The sequence below is a fragment of the Bufo bufo genome, chromosome 3 (assembly GCF_905171765.1).
Source record: "Bufo bufo chromosome 3, aBufBuf1.1, whole genome shotgun sequence".
Taxonomy (NCBI): domain Eukaryota; kingdom Metazoa; phylum Chordata; class Amphibia; order Anura; family Bufonidae; genus Bufo; species Bufo bufo.
Window position 1 is genome coordinate 684,467,862 of NC_053391.1, and position 22,899 is coordinate 684,490,760.

At 48.3% G+C, this 22,899-nt stretch overlaps 1 protein-coding gene across 3 annotated transcripts; it reads right to left on the bottom strand.

Moving 5' to 3' along the window:
* Positions 1–6,758: 6,758 nt before the first annotated feature.
* Positions 6,759–21,058, bottom strand: LOC120996517 (oocyte zinc finger protein XlCOF7.1-like). Of its 3 annotated transcripts, none has more exons than XM_040426465.1 (10): positions 20,336–21,058; positions 18,858–19,004; positions 16,915–16,990; positions 16,740–16,837; positions 14,914–14,998; positions 14,724–14,821; positions 12,580–12,676; positions 10,643–10,740; positions 9,866–9,962; positions 6,759–8,238 (listed from the first exon to the last, which is right to left on the bottom strand). In XM_040426465.1, the coding sequence occupies exons 1-10, from the start codon at positions 20,411–20,413 to the stop codon at positions 7,544–7,546; spliced, it is 1,569 nt and encodes a 522-aa protein (XP_040282399.1). In that variant the 5' UTR covers positions 20,414–21,058; the 3' UTR covers positions 6,759–7,543. The 3 variants fall into 3 exon arrangements, with proteins under 3 accessions (XP_040282399.1, XP_040282398.1, XP_040282400.1); XM_040426464.1 differs by having other exon boundaries at positions 14,902–14,998; XM_040426466.1 differs by having other exon boundaries at positions 8,020–8,238; positions 9,924–9,962; positions 14,902–14,998.
* Between the last annotated feature and the right edge of the window lie 1,841 nt (positions 21,059–22,899).

Consider the following 22,899-nt stretch of genomic DNA (forward strand, 5'->3'; position numbering starts at 1 on the left):
AGGTGGACAATGGCGTGGCAGATCCTACAGAGGGAATCAGTCTTCACGACGTCCTTTCGGTAAGTCCTCCCCCGATGGGGGCTTCTTTGGATCATTGCATAGGGGGCAGACTCCTTCATTTTTCCCCTGCTTGGGCGGCAATAACATCCGACCCTTGGATTTTATTCACTATAGAAGGCTTCCACGTGGAACTCGTGGGTTCGCCGGACCAGATTCCACCCCTTCCCACCTCCCTGCTGTCTCGCCCCGACGCCGCGCTGGTAGACCTAGAACTCATTTCCCTCTACCACAAGCGGGCGATCGAGAGGGCACCACCATACACGACAGGGGTCATCAGCTCTATCTTTCTGGTCCAGAAGAAAGGGGGTCAGATGCGCCCAGTTATCAATTTGCGGGCTCTGAATGCGAATGTCCGCTATCGCCACTTCAAGATGGAGGGCATCCATCTACTCCGAGATCTCCTTATGCCGAGCGATTGGTTTGTAAAACTAGACCTCAAGGACGCTTACTTGACAGTTCCTGTGTCCGCCCCCTCCAGGGACTTGCTTCGTTTCCTGTGGAAGGGGGAGATCTGGCAGTTCTCGTGCCTCCCTTTCGGCCTTTCCTCAGCACCGTGGTGTTTCACGAAACGAATGCGTCCGGTTGTGGCCTGGCTCCGCAGTCGTGGGGTCCGCCTCATAATATACCTGGACGACATTCTTGTCATGCATCAGTCGGCCTCGACTCTGTTAATACATCTCCGCTGGACGACGGACCTTCTATCCCGTCTAGGTTTTCTCGTCAACCACGAGAAGTCGTACTTAGTACCATCGCAGAGGATGGAGTTTTTGGGTTTTACCGTGGATTCGGTGTCGGAATCCCTCTCTCTACCCGCAACGAAGCTGCGTTCCATACGCAAGGAACTCAGACATGCCCTGTCTATGCCTCTGTTGTCCCTACGACATTTGGCCAGGATCATCGGTCTCCTCGCCTCTTCGATCCAAGCAGTGTTTCCAGCCCCTTTGCACTACAGGGCCCTTCAGCGCTTGAAAATAGCACATCTCCGCTCTGGCGCTGCGTTCGCAGACACTCTGACCCTGGACCCGGAATCTCGGGAAGAGATCGCTTGGTGGATCGACAACCTGGAAGCGTGGAACGGCAGGGCGATATTCGGTTTACAACCCGATTTCACTGTCGAGTCGGACGCCAGTCTTCACGGCTGGGGTGCCCACTGCAACGGGATCTCCACGGGCGGCCGGTGGTCCACAGAAGAGGCACGACTTCATATCAACGCGTTGGAACTTCTTGCCGGTTCCTTTGCCATTCGGAGTTTCACCAACGGGATGGCTCGGGCGTGCATTCGTTTGAGGATGGACAATGTGTCTGCAGTGCGATACATCAACCGGTTGAGAGGTACGCGCTTGGCTACCTTGGCTCGGTTGGCAAAAGATTTCTGGTCTTTTTGTCTCTCCAGGGAGGTCATGGTTCAAGCGGAATATCTCCCGGGACTCCACAACAGTTGGGCGGATTGGGGCTCTCGCTACCTTACGGACAGCAGCGATTGGATGCTAGCTCCAGAGACTTTTTCCGAGTTATCCAGGAATTGTGGTCCTTTTGCTATAGACCTATTTGCCTCACGTCTCAACACCCAACTTCCACGGTTTTTCAGCTGGCGCCCGGATCCGGCGGCAGAGGCAGTGGACGCGTTCCTTCAACCCTGGTCCGGTCCGCTGATGTATGCATTCCCTCCATTTGCTATGATCCCGAGGATGATGTTACATGTTCGTCGTCATCTGGCCGAATTGGTGGTGGTGGTCCCTTTCTGGGGGACTCAGGCTTGGTTTCCGTCGCTACTGGGTCTCCTGATAGATGTGCCGTTTCTTCTCCCGATTCGGATGGATCTCCTCCAGGACCCTCGAGGATTACACCACCCGCTCCTGTCAGACGGATCCCTACGTCTGATAGCCTGCCGGATCTCAGGACGCCTGGAGAAGTCGGCGATATTTCGGAGGCAACTAGACGCCTTTTGGACAACGCATGGGCTATCGGCACCAGAAAATCTTATCGGGCAGCCTGGCGATCTTGGTCTGGTTGGTGCGTGGAACGGGACTTGGATCCCGTTTCGGCCCCTGTGACCCATCTTTTACATTTTCTTACCTCCCTTTTCGAAGCGGGTAAGGCTTATCGGACAATTAATTTGTTCAGTTCCGCTATTTCGTCTACGCATCAGGCTTTTGATGGTGTCCCTGCGGGACAGCACCCTTCCGTATGTCGTTTGCTTCGCGGTTCCCGCATGTCTCGTCCTCCCCGGCCTCGCTTTACCACGACTTGGGACGTGTCTTTGGTCTTGTCTTTTTTATCCAACTGGCCAGGTAACCCGGATCTCACGTTACGGCAGTTGTCGGCCAAGTTATTGGTTCTTTTTTGCCTTATATCCTGTAAGCGGGTCTCAGATGTTCGGGCGCTTGATCACGACGCCAGGTCATTTACTCCGGAGGGGGTCACCTTCAATATATCCAGTCGTACTAAGACCAACATTAGGTCGGTCTCTTATCCATCTTTTCCATCTTCGCCGGCTCTCTGCCCAGTGGCTTGTTTGAGGGAGTATGAGTCTCGGACGCGTACTTACCAGTCATCTTCGGTTCCTCAGCTTTTCTTGTCCATTCGGCATCCGTTTGGTCCTGTGTCCAGCCCTACTTTGGCGCGCTGGATGAAGTGGGTTATGTCGTTAGCAGGAATTGATACTTCCATATTTACAGCTCATTCCGCTAGAGGCGCATTGGCTACCGCCTTGGCTGTTTCGGGGGCACGGTTGGAGGATATTCTACATCTTGCGGACTGGTCTTCGGCATCGACATTCAGGGAGTATTATTTTAGACCGCCTCCACATTTGTTTTCTGCTGTTATTGCTCAACTTTAAACTTAGCAATAGGAGCCTCCGTGTCTTGCTGTAAAACTAGGTGATTTTCCTAGTCTATGACGGAAAGTCATGGTTTTATTAAAGACACGGAGGCGAGTATTGCCCGCCCTGGGATTCCCTCCCTTACAATGTATTTTTCTGTGGTTTTCACTCTGATTTGCATGCTATGTCTGCATAGTCGGCTTAAGATGTTTATTCTGGCAGGATCGCGTATGACTTGCGATGTATTCTTCTGCCCATTGCTTAACCTGTTTATTACTTTCAGGAGGAAGTTGATTCGCTTCGGGCTTCAGTTGCTCTGTTCCAGTTATAGCCATGTTGGCTTTCAATGAAGAAAGGTTCCAGTGATCTGAGCTGTTGGTGTTCGTTGGGATGTTCCGGTGGTTCCGTGCTGGTCGTTTCCCGATGCAAGGTTCCGGTTTCGTGTTCGGTGGTTCCGGTCATGGTGTCAGGCTCATAAAGAAAGAGGAGGATCTATAGGAGGAGTCGTCTGTTATATGGACTGTGAGGGGAGGGTGATGTTACTATGGTTACGTTATGTTATGTAAACTTTTCTTTGCTGCTATTGGTGGACAGTAAAGAAGGAGATAGCAATACTCGCTATTTCCGTCATAGACTAGGAAAATCACCTAGTTATATGGTATATTGAGTTGCAAAGAGGATATAAACTTATCTCTGTTATGGTATAAACACATCAATGAACTGCATCGCTGCCATGCGACAAATATATTAGCGATTCTTGCTTTTTAGCAGTGATTACACACTATGTGTGACATTTCATCACCAGCATTATCAGTGACTAATTAATTGTTTGCTATTCAAAAACGCAATTCATATCCAACATTGGAACTGAATAGATTAAATTTTATATTTTTATGTATTTTTAAATTTTTATCTGAATCAGCTATAATAACGAGGTTTATCGTGGAACATTTAAGAACCAATATTCAGCACTTCTTTTGGAACCTATTTAGTAACTGATAGATGGTCGCCATCCAACTCTATCACATCTCCATTAAGAACTGAATATTTGTTCCTGAATCCAAGATAGCACAAATATCCTTTGTGTGGTTGTTAGATAGGATATTGATCTGCTGCCAGAGAGGTGTGCTTTATGTACATTAATGCATGTTTTTATTAATAAATGTGTTTATTTTGACATATAATGGAGTACTCTACATGACACCAGATAAGTGAGTGCCCTCTAACTGTCAATTTACATTTAAAGGTTCATGAGTATGAAGGCACGGAAGTCCCAGGAGGAGAGGATGGGACAAACTTGGGAGAATCAGAAACAAAATCTCTTCGGTATGAAGAGCTCCCACCTGTAGTTTTACAGGTTCTGAGATAAACTGCACAGACTCGGATAGAGTCCTTCCATCGATAGATGATACCATCCAAGGTTTCTGCAGGCGTCGAACTTGAATTTTATGACAATCCACTAGGCCTTGTTGCAGGAGGTCCCTTGCAGATCCCGAATCCTGGAGCGCCATCTCTGTGAATCGAACATCTCCCAACGACAAGGTTACCGGCAGAGTCAGAGGGGGAGAGGAATTGTCTTCGCCTAAGGTCGCCTCTCCAACTGACCCTAGGCTCTGGAGTTTCCCAGCTTCCGAGGACAGAAACGGAGGAGATGTCCGGAACAGTCACAGTAGAAACAGAGTCCACTAGTACGACAACGGTCACGTTCCTGTTTAGTCAACCCGACATGGTCAACTTACATGGGTTCAGGAGCAGCAGCAGAGATGAAGGCTGAGGGACAGAAGACCGCTGAAAAGAGTATACTGGATGATGTGATCTTCTTTCACGTGCTACCTCCTTAGCATGGTTCTGGAAGCGCAGATCTATCTGGGTGGCAAGGAAAATTAGGTTATCCAGGGTAGAAGGGACATCCTGACCGGCCAGCTCGTCCTTAATTTTCCCAGAGAGACCCTATAAGAAGGCGACTACTAGTGCCTCATTATTCCAGCCAAGTTCAGAAGCCAGGGTCCGGAACTGGCCTGCGTACTGGCCCACGGACTGACTTCCCTGGCGCAGCCGCAGTATGGAGAAAGCGGCTGAGGTGGTGCGTCCAAGCTTGTCGAACACCCTACGGAAGGCTTCTAAGAAGGCCTGCAGATCTAAGACTACAGGACCATTCCTCTCCCAGAGTGGGTTAATCCAGGCCAGGGCCTGTCCAGTAAGGTTCGACATCAGGAAAGCCACTTTTGCATGAGCCGATGCAAATTGATGTGGTAAAAGTTCAAAGTGCAGAGTGCACTGATTAATACAGCCCCGGCACTGTTTGGGGTCATCATCAAAGCGAGGTGGAGCAGAAAGGTCCTGATCTGGGTACATAGGAAGATGGCAGAGCACGAGCTGGGTTAGTTGCTGCAGCGGGAGCTGGTGGTGCGGGATTGGCGAGTGTCTGGTCATTAAGAAGCATATTCACACTGCAAACATAGGCAAGAATCTGATCCTGACGTTCTCGCTGTTCAGCCATCTCCCGCTTGGAGAATCCTGATCAGCGGGTCCGTGGCAAAATGTTATGACCAGCAGATGATAACCCGCTGCCCCATGTGACCAACTCCCTCTGAGAGCGAGGTCTGAGCACACCCATCGTTCTTCACACAATACCTCTGATAGTGAGGAGAGACTTTCCCGAGGGGAGTACCAGGTGCTACCTAAGAGGGGAATTGGAACACAGGGGAATCGGGACCAGAGTGGGAACCCACTGGATTTACCTCCAGGTGACACAATACACCCAGTAGATGCTGAGAGGCAAGAGGCTAATCAGATGTCGGCGTAGTCGGGATACGAAGGGAGAAGTCAGGGCAGACGTCAATCAGGCAAAGTCCGTAAACGTAGATCAGGGTCAGGGCAGACGGCCATCAGGAAAAGTCCGTAAAACAGGAAACTATTCTAGCTAGGAACCTAAGTTGCTCAGGCTCCTCCCTGTAGAAGGAGGCGCCTTTAAATACTTCCTACAGACCAGCCATAGGCTGGGGAAGACAGGGCGTGCGCATGCTGCCTCACATAAGGAGGAGAGACACGCCCACACACACTCTAAATACACACAAGGAACTCTGAGCCAGAGTGCAAGCTCTGCTCAGAGCCAGTAAAGAGATGCTGGTGGCAGGAGTACAGACCGCTGCCCGCACCTATCAGCTCAGTGTGCAGCAGTGGGGTGTAGTGAAGAAGCCCGGCGCCCGTACCTGCTTGTGGGGACAGAATCGCAGGTACCGGGAGCTGGGTTAACACTTTGGATCACACTCTATACCAAGCACAACCGCTATACTATGTATGGTACAGTGCTTGGTAAGCAAGGAGAAGGCTGCGACGCTCACAGGAGCACAGGTGCTTTTATAAACAGCTGATCGGAAAAGGGCCCAGGTTTCGGACCCCCAACGATCAGATACTGATGACCTATCCTGAGGGCAGGTCATCAGTATCAAAATTCCAAAAAAAACCTTGCCTGTTTTGCTCACTTGTATTTAGGCCTATGTGTCTCCATGGTTACAGACTACAAACATACCCTGTGTAGTCTGATCCTGATTTACTCCACCTTCTCTGACCCTTTTTAGATAACCTGCAAACATTAGAAGAGGAAACAGGGAGCGGAGTAACACAGAACAGCAGAATCAGACTATGCAGGGTTTATCAGTAGTCTATAACCATGAAGACACATAGACCTGCATAGGAGCTGTATGAATAAAACAGTAGTGGAGCTTTAATCAAACTATTTGCAAAGTTGTTCTTTTTTAATGTTAAAGGGCATCTGTCAGCAGCATGGGACCAACACAGATGCCTTCAGCTGCCAAGCGCATAACAGGTCAGCCGGTGTCATAGGTACAAAACTGCTGACAGATGCCCTTTAAATTCATTGCAGCAATAATAAAAATGGTTGCAAAAGAATACGCAGCCTTTCAGCATCTCCAGCAAGTTAGACAATAATCCATCAGACTACGGAGTAACAAAAATGCCTCCTCTCTTTATTATAAAATCTCATGCTTCGCCTGTCCATGGCTGCAAGGTGAAAGCTAGCAACTCCCTTCTGGAAACTTTATAGGCTCTAACCTAGGGTGACCGCACTGGGGCCACCACATCCCTGGCATCTGGTTATACTCTACGGTATAGATTCATTCAAATATGTCTGATGGAGACTGCCAGGAAGAGCAATGGGAGGGATGGGCAGGCTCATTCAAGGTCTGGGTGACAGAAACAAAGGCTCTCGAGTGCCAATATGGCGGTTACACTTCCTGTGCCAGAAAATGCAGTCTGGCGTGTAAACAGCTGAGATTATAACACAGTTACTGCGCAGGGAATCAGGTTTTTGGACCGGGCAACTGATATCTGCTGGGTTGTTTAAAGCTACATATGCAGCTGTTTTGCTAGTGGGTCAGTGTGGGAACTAGCAATGTAGTGACCATGGTCCTCACATCTGGAAGTGTGCATCCACTGGGTTCAACTGAAATTTTTCATAACTCCCTCCCTCGCATTTCTGCCCTGAAGTAAGAGTATCTACTGCACGGTAGTGGCGAGGGTCGCCAAGCTGCAAGGGCTTCCATTCAGAACTGTTGAGGGCACCATCCTGGATAGGGTGTGTCCTGTGGCCTGCTTCCCCAGGCCTCGATTCTTATTTCTCCCACATTCATATTGTGGAAATTACTGGAGCCCGATATGGGTTGACCAGTGTCTTGCAAGAGCTTTTTTGGTAGTGAAGGACTTGTCGCACTGAGGGCAGGAGAACATCTTCAGCCCCGAGTGCGTTAACTTGTGTGTGGTCAGGGTAGATCTGTGAGAAAAGGATTTGCCGCATTCAGAACATGAAAACGGCCGCTCCCCCGTGTGAGTCCTCTCGTGTTCTGCAAGAAGCGATCTCCCCGAAAAAGTCTTCCCGCACTCTGCACAGGGGAACGGCTTCTCTCCAGTGTGAAGGTACCGGTGTTTGTCATGTGCAGATTTCTGTGCAAAGCATTTACCACAATCGGAACAAGAGAACGGCTTCTCCCCCGTGTGTAGTCTCGTGTGGTTCACGTACGTGGATCTCATGGTGAAGCTCTGGCCACATTCAGAGCAGGAGAAGGGCTTACTGCCCGTGTGAGTCCTCTCGTGGTCCAGAACGGTGGACCTGTGGGCAAATGTCTGTCCGCAGTAAGAACAAGCAAAGGGCTTCTCTCCCGTGTGGATTCTCTGGTGGTCGACGAGCGATGTTTTATGTTTAAAGCATTTGCCGCAGTCAGGACATGAATACGGCGCCTCTCCCGTGTGAATGCGTCTGTGCCGAATCAGCTTTGATTTAAAGGGGAAGCCTTTACCACAGTCCGTGCATGTGTATATATTACTATAGGTGGTCGACACTGCAACAGAGAGAGACACAGTCAAACAGAGTGCAAACTGAAAAGAGTTAAACTTAGAGGCCATGGACACCTTCGGGGCAATTTGTTCTGATTGTATTTTACTCATTTAGTGTAAAAATTTATTTTACAATTGGTCTTTTTTTAATACGTTTTAGCCGTTTTTGAGATACAGGGGTTAAAAATCTGTGTGTTTGCAGAGTTTAATTTCTCAGTCCTGTCAGAATAGGACTTAAATTTGTGTTTATGAGGTCAGGAGATCAGAGATAAGGCTTCACATGAGCTGTCAGCTGACGGGACTAAGAAGTGATACTCTGCAAACAGACTGTTTTCTAACCCCTGTATTCCAAAACAACTGACATTTTTTTTAATAAAGACCAATCGGAAAAAAATGATTTCATCCTAAAGATGCCCATCAGCCCACAAATGAGCGTTTGCACGTTAATCGGCTGATTGGCCAATTATCGGGAATGAACATTTCTATGAACTCTTGCTCCCGATAACTGACCCGAAAATTGTGCAGTCCAATAGGGACCTTATACTAGAAAGCAGCACAGAAGTCCCCAGTGTTTACATGCTGCACAGTCACAGTTCCCCCCTTCACAGTTGTTACAGGCGTTCTGCGGGTTCAGGGCTGGACCCGGATATAAGCTCTTTTTTATTCTTTTACTATATATGTGTGGAGCATTGGATCATTTCCTTGCTCCGATGCCCCCCCCTTGTCACGCTGCATTGTGCAGGGCAAGGTCTGTTTGTTTACTGCTGGAGACTTCCGCCTAGCAGTGAGCTCGGTGACGTCACAGGCACAGATGGGCGGTCTATAACACTGCTGGCATAGTACCCGCCTCCAAAACAGCCTAGGGCTGAACCAGGAAAATCCCTTTAAATCTGCAGCATGTCAGTTTCTACTATGCATGTTCACCCTTTTACACTGAGAGCAGAAATCCCCAGCAAAAACTGCATGTTATACATGCAAAAAAGTAAGGTAAGCTAAATCCACCTTGGCATTTGCAGCGGAAGATCCCACCCCGCATCAGAAAGCAGTCAAAATAGTGAGACGTCACTCACCCGTGTCTGCCAGCCCTCTCCACTTAAAGGGCATCTGTCAGCAGTTTTGTACCTATGACACTGGCTGACCTGTTATATGTGCGCTCGGCAGCTGAAGACATCTGTGTTGGTCCCATGTTCATATGTGCCTGCATTGCTGAGAAAAATTATGTTTTAATTTATGCAAATGAGCCTCTAGGAGCAACGGGGGCATTGCCCTTTCTTCCAAGGGCTCTGCTCTTTCTGCAACTGCTGCGCCCTCTGCACTTTGATTGACAGGGCCAGGCATGCATTATGATTTCTGACTTCCTGGCCCTATCAATTAAAGTATCAATTAAAGAACAGAGGGCACAGCAGTTGCAGAGAGAGCTGAGCCTCTAGGTGTAACAGCAACGCCCCCATTGCTCCTAGAGGCTCATTTGCATATATTAAAACATTATTTCTCTCAGCAATGTGGGCACATATGAACATGGGACCAACACAGATGCCTTCAGCTGCCGAGTGCACATGTTACAGGTCAGCCAGTGTCATAGGTACAAAACTGCTGACAGATGCCCTTAAAATTGGGCAGTAAGAGGCTCACCTGGGCTGACATTTGCACTTTTCTTCTGTTTACACTGCTCTTTCCCCAAAACTCCCACCTCTTTAGCTTCTACTTTGATAATTCTTAAACTTTCGTCCTAAACAGGGATAAATATAAGAAGAAAAAAAAAATTACATCTCAGCTCTAAGACCAACCATTAGAGACAATGGGCCCCTGCAGGGTCCTAAAAGGATTGACCTGGAGTTGGGATGGGGTGAGGTGTGGAGGAAACCAGATGACAAGACCAACGAACAAACCAAAGATGGTTGGGTTTAAATCACCCGCCATAGGATGAAGTCATCAGGCTATGCTGGACGCAATAACAAAATGGCCGAGAAGAGAAACTAAAGACATGACTGGTGCTTGGGGCAGATGATGACAATGGGTGATGAATGATTGCAATGGACAGAGAGAGAACGGCACCAGTATCGCAGTGGCTTTCTGCTCGGACACCCAGAAGGTCTGGGGCGGAGAATGACACGGACTCAAAGAGAGAATCCCTTTGTCAAGCCCTGCTCACGGTATTTCAGTTTTGTCTTGAGTGCTCCTTTAAAGGGGTTGTCCCACCCCAAGAACTTAGAACCTATAGGTGATAGAGCATCTGACCATTGGGACCACTATTGATCACGAGAATGGGGATCCTAGAGTCCCCGGATTGATGATCCCTCCAGTCATATACTATGGGACTGGTAAGGGTAACATAGTAGTATTTCAGCCCCACAGAGATAAATGGAGCAGCAGCGTCCAGGGACTAATATCATCTTCATCCTCATCTACCTGATCATCCTCCAGGACTCTGTGCCTTTCCTCTGCAGACTCCTCTGGATCATCCAGACTGCAGCATCCTTTTGATCTGATACTCATACTTGACGCACCTATAGGAGACAGACATAGTGAAAGAACATCTCATACTGTATATACACTACCGGAAAATGGAAAAGAACATCCGGAAAACTTAAAGCGAATGAATTGAGACTGACAAACTATAACCCGCTACTGGTGCTCAGTCAATGATCACACAACCAAGGTGGTGCCCCCTTTATTTTGAGTTCTGCAGCAGGATCACATTAATTCTGGGTGGCATCTCCTCTTGCTGGATATCCTCCTGTGGTCATTCCAAACTCCTACAACGTGGACCTGTAGTTCGGCCAAGGTGGTTGGAGAGATCTATCGCCCCAGCCATTCTCAATGGTTGGGCGGCAGATCTTGCGATCGAGCTGGCTAAAGGATCTGCTGGATCCCCCAATGCTCTAGTAATGTCTGTCTTTCCTCCTATTCCGCTCCTTCCCTGTGTCTTCAAGTGGGCGCCAAGGCATAGGTAGTCTGGTGGTCATGGGCTGGCCACGTAAGGCCCGGTATGCAGATCTCATCTACCTACTCACAGACACCCTGTGCCCCCTGCCTCTTTGGCCTGAGCTCCTTTTGCCATGTCCCACTTTACCTCAGATACGTTTAATGGCATTGCTGTTGAAGCGTGGTACTAAGGGCCTGTGATCTGTCTATGCCAGTTATCCAGACTATGCTCAAGGCTTGTAAACCCCAATCTGCCAAGGTATACCACCGCATGTGGAGAGCCCACATCCACTTGTAAGAGTTCCAGAAATTACACCTTGTCTGTTCCACTCCCAGACGTTCGTCCTTTCTCCAGTCCACTATGAACCATGGTATTGGCCTGGCCTCCCTTATGGGCCAGATATCTGCCCTGTCCATTCTCTTCAAAGAAACCTTGACCTTTCATCCCCGGGGTGAAGACCTTTCTCAAAAGGGTTGGCACACCTCATCCCACCCCTTACATGTATCCTGTGGAACTATGAGACCAGAACCTACTCCTTGAGGCACTCCAGTCCACCCTTTCAGCTTCTGTGGGAGGCTTCTCTCAGGCCTCCATATCTTGGAAGGTCACATTTCTCATAGCCATCATTTGTATCTGCAAGATGTCCTGTAAGTCTCCTTTCCTTGTCGTCCACAAGGATAAGGTTAACCTCTTTCCTGTCCCATCCTCAAGGTGGTCTCCTCTTTCCACATCAATAGGTAGACTGTCCTCTGTTCATTTTGCCTCCCCCCTCTCACCTAAGGGAGCATTCTCTTCACTGCCTTGAAGTTGTCCGGGCCATTTGGCTCTACTTGTCAGTGACTGATTCCTTGGGTCGCTCAGACTCCCATTTTGTTGTTCCTGAGGGTCAGAGCATGGGCTGGGAGGACTTCAAGTCTACCATCTCCAGATTGGGTGAAGCCTCCAGGGCCTAGGGAAGGGTTTCCCCTGTTCGGGGGACAGTCCATTTCCACACAAACAATTTCCTGGCTGATTTAGCATCAAGCTTCCATTTCTCAGGTTTGCAAGGCTGCCACCTGGGTCTTGGTCTACACCTTTGTCAAATGTTTGCCAGCTCCATTCATGGCTTGTGCTGATAGCAGTCTGGGTCATAAGGTTCTGCAAGTGTCTGTGTGGTAGGCAGATTGCATGGCTGTTCTCTTCCCTCCCTCTGGAACTGCATCCCCCCAATTACAATAATTAGAAAATTCTATTTTTGTACTTACTTTAAAACCCCTTTCTCGTTGCACTCACTGGTGGACTGCTCCGCTCTTCTTGCCGTGTCCCCAATGAATGCAACAAGAAAGGGATTTTATGCCATTCAAAAAAGGTCTATAAATATGATCCCCCCCCTACCCCAAATCCACTCTCTCATTGCTAGCTGAGTGTATGTATTACTCACCTGGATAGACATATGTAGGGGTCTCCATCTGGTATGACTTATCCCCCCAATCTTCTGTCTCTTCAACTTCTCCTTTGACAGGTTTTAAGCTTCCAACCTAAACAGAAGGCAGGCAGTCAGATGTACGTAGCGCCCCAGCTGGGCACAGTTTCGGTTTGGTATTGCAAATTGCCTCCACTGAAGTGAATAGAACCGAGCTGCTATACCCCCTACAACCTGAGAACAGGTGTGGCGGTGTTTTTTTTTTGAAGGAAGGCTGCCATGCCTTTAAAGGGGGTTTCCAGTAATATGTATAAATATACAGAACCACCATTTTGTCAAATAAAAAAAAATCTAAAGCTTTGCACTATACTTACAGTAAGCATTCTTACTGCCCCGCCACATCCTTAATGAAACTTACCACCAACAGTAGAGACATGACATCCACAATGACATCACTGCGGCAGGCAAGTCGCTATTGATGACACGGCAATATATAGGATCAGAAAACGGAGAGGAGCCGGTGCAGGAAAGGACAGCGTCACAGCGATGATCACCAGCAGAGACATTTGCTGAATAATCATTATCACTGTATCAAGGCTGCGGTGAAAACAGAGAATCACTTTCTTCTTGGTGAAATTTGACAACCAGAATGGATAGCCAATGAGAGCCCCCCCCCCCCCCCCCGTTATTACCCCATAAAGCACCACTAGGGCAATTCTCTGTAAAGGGGCAAACGGATGCTCTATGTCAGGCATGGCCAACCTACGGCTCTCCAGCTGTTGTAAAACTACAACTCCCACCATGCCCTGCTGTAGGCTGCTATCTGTAGGCAGTCTGTGCATGCTGGGAGTTGTAGTTTTGCAACAGCTGGAGGGCCTCAGGTTGGCCATCCCGGCTCTATGTTATCCTGATTGCAAGGCCTGAGGAGGAGAACACAACCTGGTCATGCCCAGCCCCCTTAGATGCTGCACTAGTCATACACAGTATATCAGTTGTTTAATCCCTGTTTCCCCCCATATGGCCCAGACCACCATGATGACTTCTCCTGACCGGGGAGATTGCTATTTGCTTCTGCAGCCATCTCCAGCCTCCACAGCAACACAAATTCCTATCCTTTAGCACAGCTATACTGCTACTACCACCCATGTTCCCCATTACTGCACCCAATGCCCCCAATTACAATACTGTGAAAGTACACAGTAGTACAGATAAAAGAAGGGGTAACAAGGAAATGCTGGGCCCTTTAGAACATTTTTTAGATCCCATCAATTAATTCAGTCGCCAGACCAAATCCCATCAATTGATACAGACCCCAGACCAGATCCCATCAATTGATACAGACCCCAGACCAGATCCCATCAATTGATACAGACCCCAGACCAGATCTCATCAATTGATACAGACCCCAGACCAGATCCCATCAATTAATTCAAATCCGAGACCAGATGCCCTCAATGAATTCCTAACCCAAATCAGAGCTCCTAAATGAATTAAGACGCCTAAATTTAGACCCCAAAATTGAATCAGAATTTATCAGAACCCAGATCAAACTTCCTAAAGTAATCAGAGACGGCAGACCAGAACCTCATAAATTAATTCATACCCCCGGATTACACCCCTAAATGAATTCAGACTCCACACCAGGCTTTCCCCCCACAGACAAGACCGTCTAAATGAATTAGAACCCAGACCCCATAATTGATTCAGACTGCAGATCAGACCCCACTAATTAATCAGATTCACATCAGTATAATGTCAGTTGTTTAGTCCAGAGAGACATTTATAGTTTAGTATTTTGTGCTTTTATTTTTTTATTTTTTACACCTGGAAAGAAAGTAAAAAAAAAAAAAAAAAAAGATTGTGAAAAAATAGGAGGGCGCCTGTGGTCGCCGGCCAGGTACATAACTCTGGGAATGACAGATCATTACATATTTGGCTGGTGGCCATGAGGAGGGCTCAGGCGGCCCCCTGGGCATTGGCTCACCGGTAAATTTCCCTGTAAAGTCTATGGCCAATCCGCCCCCTACTCACTGCAGAGCTGATGTGGGTCTGCTAAAAACCAGCAGCTCCTGCAGTGACCCTGTAATCACTAGGACTGGGATAGGAAGCATCATGGCTGTTTCCTGGTCTAATTTGGTAGAATCCTCCTCATCCCCATCTACCTGCTCATCCTTCGGGAAGCTGTGACTTTCCTCTCTAGACTGCGGTGGATCGTCCGGGCTGGAACGCCTTTCCGATGTGTTTTTCTTACTGGACCCATCTGTAGGGGACACACACGGCCTGAATCCATTATTTACACAGCCACCATATCAACAGCCAAATTGTCCAGTGATCCCTCACCTGGAGAGATATCTGTAGGGGTCTCCTCCTCCTCCTTGCACGGCTCATCCTCCTCTGCCTCTTCAGCTTCCACCTTAATAGCTTTTAAGCTTTCAACCTAAACAGAGCGCAGGGATTCAGACCAGTCATCAATGTATGCATGTCCCAGAGTCTTCTTCTAAATGTTTGGAATGACACATCATTAGCAACCAGCCCAGCAGATCAATAGACAGTGCCTTGAAAAAGTATTCATACCCCTTGAACTTTTCCACATTTTCTCATGTTACATCCACAAACTTAAATGTACTTTATTGGGATTTTATGTGATAGATCAACACAAAGTAGCAAGTATGTGTGAAGTGCCAAGAAAACGGTACACGGTTTTCAAAATTTTATATAAATAAAAATCTTGAAAGTGCGGCGTGCATTTGGATTCAGCCCCCCTGAGTCAGTACCTCGTAGGACCACCTTTCACTGCAATTACAGCTGCAAGTCAGCTTTGCAGAAGAGCTCGCGCTCAGTCAGACTGGATGGAGAGCGTCTCTCAAGTCTTGCCCCAGATTCTCAATGGGATTTAGGTCTGGACTGTGACTGGGCCGTTCTAACACATGAAGATGCTTTGATCTAAACCAGTCCATTGTAGCTCTGGCTGGATGTTGAGTGTCGTTGTCCTGCTGGAAGGTGAACCTCCGCCCCAGTCTCAAGTCTTTTGCAGCCTCTACCAGGTTTTCCTCCAGGATTGCCCTGTATTTAGCTCCATCCATCTTCCCATCAACCCTGACCGGCTTGCCTGTCCCTGCTGAAGAAAAGCCTCCCTGCAGCATGATGCTGCCACCACCATGTTTCGCGGTGGGGATGGTGTGTTCAGGGGGATGTGCAGTGCTAGTTTTATGAAACACATAGCGTTCTGCATTGAGGCCAAAAAGTTCACCTTTGGTCTCATCTGACCAGAGCTCCTCCATGCACATGTTTACGGTGTCCCCTACATAGATTGTGGCAAATGGGACTTTTTATGGCTTTCTTCTTGCCACGCCCAGATTTGTGGCGTACACGACTAATAGTTGTCCTGTGGACAGATTCTGCCACCTGAGCTGTGGAACTCTGCAGTGACCATGGGGCTCTTGGCTGTCTCTCTAATGAGTGCTCTCCCTGCCTGGGCCATCAGTTTAGGTCAGGGATGGGCAAACTGCGGCTCTCCAGCTGTTGTAAAAGTACAAATCCCAGTATGCCCAGTCAGCCTACAGCAGGGCATGATGGGATTTGTAGTTTTACAACAGCTGGAGAGCTGCAGTTTGCCCCTCCCTGGTTTAGGTGGACGGCCATGTCTTGGTAGGTTTGCAGTTGTGCCATACTCCTTCCATTTGCAGATGATGGATTGAACAGTGCTCCGTGAGATGTTCAGAGCTTGGGATATTTTTTTTTATAACATAACCCTGCTTAACACTTCTCTACAACTTTATCCCTGACCTGTCTGGTGTGTTCCTTGGTTTTTATGATGCTGTTTGATCAGTAATGTTCACTAACAAACCTCTGAGGCCTTCACAGAACAGCTGTACTTATAATGAGAATACATTACACACAGGTGAACTTGATTTACTTATTATGTGACTTCTGAAGGCAATTGGTCACACTGGATTTTAGTTAGGGGTATCAGATTATTTATTAAAGTTTAAAAAAAAAAAAATATGTATCATTTTCTTTTCACTTCATACATACTTGCTAATTTGTGTTGTTCTATCACATAAAATCCCAATAAAATACATTGATTTTTGTGGGTGTAACGTGAAAAAATGTGGAAAAGTTCAAGGGGTATAAATACGTTTCCAAGGCCCTGTATGAAAATCCTCATCCCCATTTACCTGATAATCCTGGGGGATGCTGTGACTTGACCCTGTAGATTCTCGTGGATCATCAGGACTGAGACGTCTCTTTAATGTGATTCTCTTACTGGACCCATCTATAGGAGACAAATATTATATATATATATATATAGTATTCTATCAGAGGATGTCTGCATTTAGATATATTTCTCACCTGGTGATGTAAGGGATGGCTGAGTCTGCATCATGACGTCTCTGTACAGGTCCTTGTGTCCTAAATATTCCCACTCCTGCACAGAAAGACAGAAAACAACGTCCTGACACATACAAGAGAGTCGCTCATCACTGTCCGCTCCACACATGTATTTGTACATGTAAATGAGGTAACTTTTTTCCAAACTTAACTAGCCCAGTTTTTAAGCCTCTATTATAGTGACGTCTTCTCTGACCATCATCGCTCCTTTACCCTGTTTTCCCCATGTGGCCCAGACCGCCATGATGACGTCTCCTGACGACTGGGGAGTTTGCTGCCAAGACATCGTTGGCCATTTCCAGCCTCCAAAGCAACACAAATTCCTATGCTTTAGCACAGCCATACTGCTACTACCACCCCTGTGCCCCATTACTGTACCTACACTGCAGTCCAATGCCCCCAAATACAATAATGCCAAAAGTACACACAGTACAGATAAAAGAAGGGGTAACAAGAAAGTGCTAGGCCCTATAGCAAATTTTTAGATCCACTAAATTAATTTAGACCCCAGACCAGAACCCTAAATCTAGACACAATACCAGACACCAAAAATGAATCAGAATTTATCAGACCCCAGACCAAACTTCCCAAATCAATCAGATGACAGACCAGATGCCCTAAAGGAATTTGAACCCCACACCTGACCCTCTAAATTAATTCATAATTTATAGCCCTAAATTAATTCAGATCCCACAAAAGAATCCCTAAATTAATTCAGACCAGACGCCCAGACAAGACCCTCTACCCTCTAAATTAATATAGACCCCAGACTACACTTAAAAGGGTTTTCCAAGATTTTTTTTTACTGATGACGTATCCTCAGGATAGGTCATCCGTATGTGATTGGTAGGAGTCCAGCACCGGGGACCCCCGCCGACGATCAGCTTTTTTTGAGAAGGCACCAGCACTCATGTGAGCGCCACTGCCTTCTCCCTGCTCACCAAGCACAGCGCCATACATTGTATTGTGGCCGTGTTTGATATCGCGTCCAACCCCATTCACTTGTATGGGGCTGAGCTGCTCCTAGGCCACGTGACCGACGAACGTGACGTCACTGGCCTAGGAGAAGCAGAGAGAAGCCCACAGCACTCACAGGAGCTCCCGTGCCTTCTCAAAACAGCTGATTGGCAGGGCTCCCAGGTGTCGGACCCCCACCCATCAGATACTGATGACCTATCCAGAGGGAAAAAAACAAAAACGGAAACCCCATTTAAATTAATTCAGACTGGCTGACGTCATCGTCTTGACAGCGGCGGTGGCGTTCCGTGCACAGGACGTCTCTGGTGAGGCCGGCGATTGGCTGCAGCGGTGACCTGTGTGCACGGAACATCAGCACTGCGGCCAGAAGAACAACTAGCAGTGGTGAAAACCGGGCGCAGCGCAGGAAGGAGGAGAGGACAAAACAGGCGAGTATCCGTTTATTTGGTCATTTTAGACAGTTTACAGGGGTTGACTGTGTTTTTACAACTCCTTTAATTCTGACCCCTAAATTAATTCTGCCACCAGACCCCCTACAGTTATCAGACCTCTTAATCAAACCAGAGAGAAAAAGTATCTCTCCTGACACTGCTGACAGATCCCCGGGGACCTTCTGCTCCAATGACCACTCGCCACATTGTGTTAGGACATTGTGCCCCCCCCCCCCCTGCACACTGACATAGAGAACAGCGGGGGCGGCCCCTGGAGGGGAGAGGACTGGGGAGCGGCGAATAGTTCTCACCGCTGAATACTTCCTATATCGATCCTATCAAGAATAAAGAAATGTAACTCAGTCTTCCCACACCCATGAGCCCCTCTAGACTCCACCGCTGCTGCTTCTTCTCTCAGGACATTATATTTAGGACAGGACCGCACTGATGTCCTCATCCGCTCCACGTCTGTGTATAATGACCCCCACTTCTCACCTCTCCCGTCAGCAGCTCAATGATCTTGTTGGTCAGGTCCAGGATCTTCTTGAGGTTTCTCTGGGAGGGAGGCAGAGGCTCCGCTGTGGTTCTCCGGATCTCGCTCCGTCCTCCATGCTGGGTGGACTTATTTATGGGACCATAATCCTAATGAGACAAGAACCAAGATGGAGGCATTATAGACGACCGTGAAGAGAGAAGGGTGTCATGAGTAGAGATGAGCGAATTGATTTGTACAAATCTAATTAACAGGGTTTTTTCGGAGATTTTAATACTGATGACCTGTCCTCAGGATAGGTCATCGGTATCTGATCAGTGGGGGTCCGACATCTGGGACCACCGCCGATCAGCTGTTTGAGAAGGCCCCGGCTCCTGTGAGTGCCGCTGCCTTCTTACCAATCACAGCGTCGTACATTGTATCACTTCTATGGGGCTGAGCTGCTCCTAGGCCACGTGACCGATGAACGTGGTCTAGGAAAAGCAGTGAGAAGCGCCACTACCTTCTCAAACAGCTGATCGGCGGGGGTTCCCAGGTGTCAGACCCCCACGATCAGACACTGATGACCTAGATACGAAGAAGGACCGCCACTCACCTGCAAATAAGAATGTGCTTTTATTCAGCGCATAACAGCATCAAAAGTCACGCGTTTCGGCTCAAGCCTGAGCCTTTTTCATATAATTACATAAGTGTTTGAAAAAGGCTCAGGCTTGAGCCGAAACGCGTCAGTAGTGACTTGTGATGCTGTTATGCGCTGAATAAAAGCATATTCTTATTTGCAAGAAGAGTGAGTGACGGTCCTTCTTCGTATTTATTGTTGGGACGCCTTCCCTGGACGCGCGCACCACGTGCAAACCGCAGTGCCACCCAGCTTCTCAGATATACTACCCTGAGGACAGGTCATCAGTATTCAAATCTCGGAAAACCCTTTTAAAAGGGTTACAGACCTAAGATAACAGTATCTGATCGGTGGGGGTCCGTCTATGCGCTATTCGCGGCGGCCGTACATGGCGTAGTGGTTGTGCTTAGTATCGCAGCTCTGCCCCATTCAATGCCCCTAGACCACGTGATCGATGAACGTGACATCACATGGCCTGGGAAAAGCTGCGAGAAGACCGCGGCGCTGGTGCCCTCTCAAACAGCTGATCTGTTTAAAAATCTCAAAAAAGACCCTTTAATCACATTATTTAAATTACATTTCGGATAACCCTTTTAATGATCAAGGTAAAGGATCAAGTTGGTGGTCATTAAGGGGTTAATACAGAGTAGCGTTATGCGCTACACCTCCCTTAACCCTTCGCCTGTCCAACCATGTAAATTGTGATGTCACGTGACTTCATTTCCCCACCTCCCCGGTAATATGCCGGATTTATTAATACAGATAAGAGCGAAGTCATGTGACCTCACTTTCCCAGAATGCACCACCTCCGCGATTTATTCATAGCGATCGGTCACGTCATGTGACCCGGCGGTCCCTCACCTGTCCGGTCAGCAGGTAGATGATCTCCAGGGTGACATTCAGTATTTTCGGGGTCATCTCATCGCCGCCCGTCTTCATCCTCTGCTGATCAGTTCTTGCGTTGGACACAGACCATGAAAGCGCCGTGGTAGGGACGAAAATGCGATAAACGTAAATGCATTTGAGAACAGAGCGAGTGGGGACACCTCAGACCCCAGTAAAATGAATGCACTGAGCCTCTGCGCTGCTCTGTAGTGCAATAACCGCACAGGGGCTTCAAATAATCAGATTTCATGCAGTTCTGTCTGATAAGGATGATGGTGGTAGTAGTAGATACATTACCACAGGATGCAGGTCAGATCCTGCCTGGAACTATCAAATGAAACACATTTGGGGCCGCAAGGGCGTCTGGGAGTTGTAGTCCAGTGAGTCTCATTATGGTACACACACAGGCGGAGAGGCTACAGCAAAATGGCGTCTCTCTCCTCAGAACGCGGACCGTATAGGCGGCGAGAAGTAACCATGAGGCAGATATTTCCCTGCTGGTGTTCTAACAAAACTCACGCGACTTTGGCATATCACGTGACTCTGTGACATCACAAGGTGCTTACGGCTCATGGGGTTTAGCCACAACCGAAGTGAATATATCGCTGATTTGGTGTATAAAGGAGAATGGACGTTTATTCTGGAAGACTACAGTAAAATGGCTGACTCATCACCGGTTCACAAGGGAGCCGCTCCCGACAGTGAAGTCACGTGGTGCCAGACAGTCACCTGACTCTTCTCTGCCAATCCAGAGGAAGCTGCGATTTGGAGTCGGAAATGTGACTCTTGACGCCTTGTTGGTGGGCGGCCAGTGTGAAGAGGGAGGAACTCTGACCGCTCTACCCTAATGTGAGGGCATTGTGATGGGGGCACTGCCTGCCACTGTTTTTTTTTTTTATGAAAGCATGGCGGCACTGTTATAAGAGCACTCTGGGATCACTGATAGGATGGCACAGTTATAGGGGCACTCTGGATTCACTGATAGGAGGACACTGTTATTAGAGCACTCTGGGATCACTGATAGAAGAGCACTGTTATGGGGGCACTCTGGGATCACTGATAGAAGAGCACTGTTATGGGGGCACTCTGGTATCACTGATAGGATGGCACAGTTATAGGGGCACTCTGGGATCACTGATAGAAGAGCACTGTTATGGGGGCACTCTGGGATCACTGATAGAAGAGCACTGTTATGGGGGCACTCTGGGATCACTGATAGAAGAGCACTGTTATGGGGGCACTCTGGGATCACTGATAGGATGGCACAGTTATAGGGGCACTCTGGGATCACTGATAGAATAGCACTGTTATGGGGGCACTCTGGGATCACTGATAGAAGAGCACTGTTACGGGGGCACTCTGGGATCACTGATAGAAGAGCACTGTTACGGGGGCACTCTGGGATCACTGATAGAGCACTGTTACGGGGGCACTCTGGGATCACTGATAGAGCTCTGTTATGGGGGCACTCTGGGATCACTGATAGAGCTCTGTTATGGGGGCACTCTGGGATCACTGATAGAGCACTGTTACGGGGGCGCTCTGGGATCACTGATAGAAGAGCTCTGTTATGGGGGCACTCTGGGATCACTGATAGAGCACTGTTACGGGGGCACTCTGGGATCACTGATAGAGCTCTGTTTTGGGGGCACTCTGGGATCACTGATAGAGCTCTGTTTTGGGGGCACTCTGGGATCACTGATAGAGCTCTGTTATGGGGGCACTCTGGGATCACTGATAGAGCACTGTTACGGGGGCGCTCTGGGATCACTGATAGAAGAGCTCTGTTATGGGGGCGCTCTGGGATCACTGATAGAGCTCTGTTATGGGGGCACTGGGATCACTGATAGAGCTCTGTTATAGGGGCACTCTGGGATCACTGATAGAGCACTGTTACGGGGGCACTCTGGGATCACTGATAGAGCTCTGTTATGGGGACACTCTGGGATCACTGATAAAGCACTGTTACGGGGGCACTCTGGGATCACTGATAGAGCACTGTTATGGGGGCACTCTGGGATCACTGATAGAGCTCTGTTATGGGGGCGCTCTGGGATCACTGATAGAAGAGCTCTGTTATGGGGGCACTCTAGGATCACTGATAGAAGAGGTCTGTTACGGGGGCACTCTGGGATCACTGATAGAAGAGCTCTGTTATGGGGGCACAATGGGATCACTGATATGAGGACACTGTTATGAGAGTACTCTGGCCATTGATGATATTAGAGCATTGCTATGGGGGAACTCTTGCTGTAAGGAATTACACAGTCAAGAGGACTGTATGTAGCACCAGCATTAAAGCAATACCCTGACATCAATAATCATAATCCTTATGGGCCAGTAATTTAAAGGGGTAGTACAGGATTTTAGATACATGGCGGCTTTATACGGTACCATAGCGCCACACCTGTCCACGGGTTGTGTCTGGTATTACATTACTCACGGGAGACGTGGATTCTTTAGGTCACAGTCGCTTTGGCGCTGTCTGGACCGGGGATCGGTTTGTACAGGATCTCCTCGATTCTCCGGGTGTCACTGAT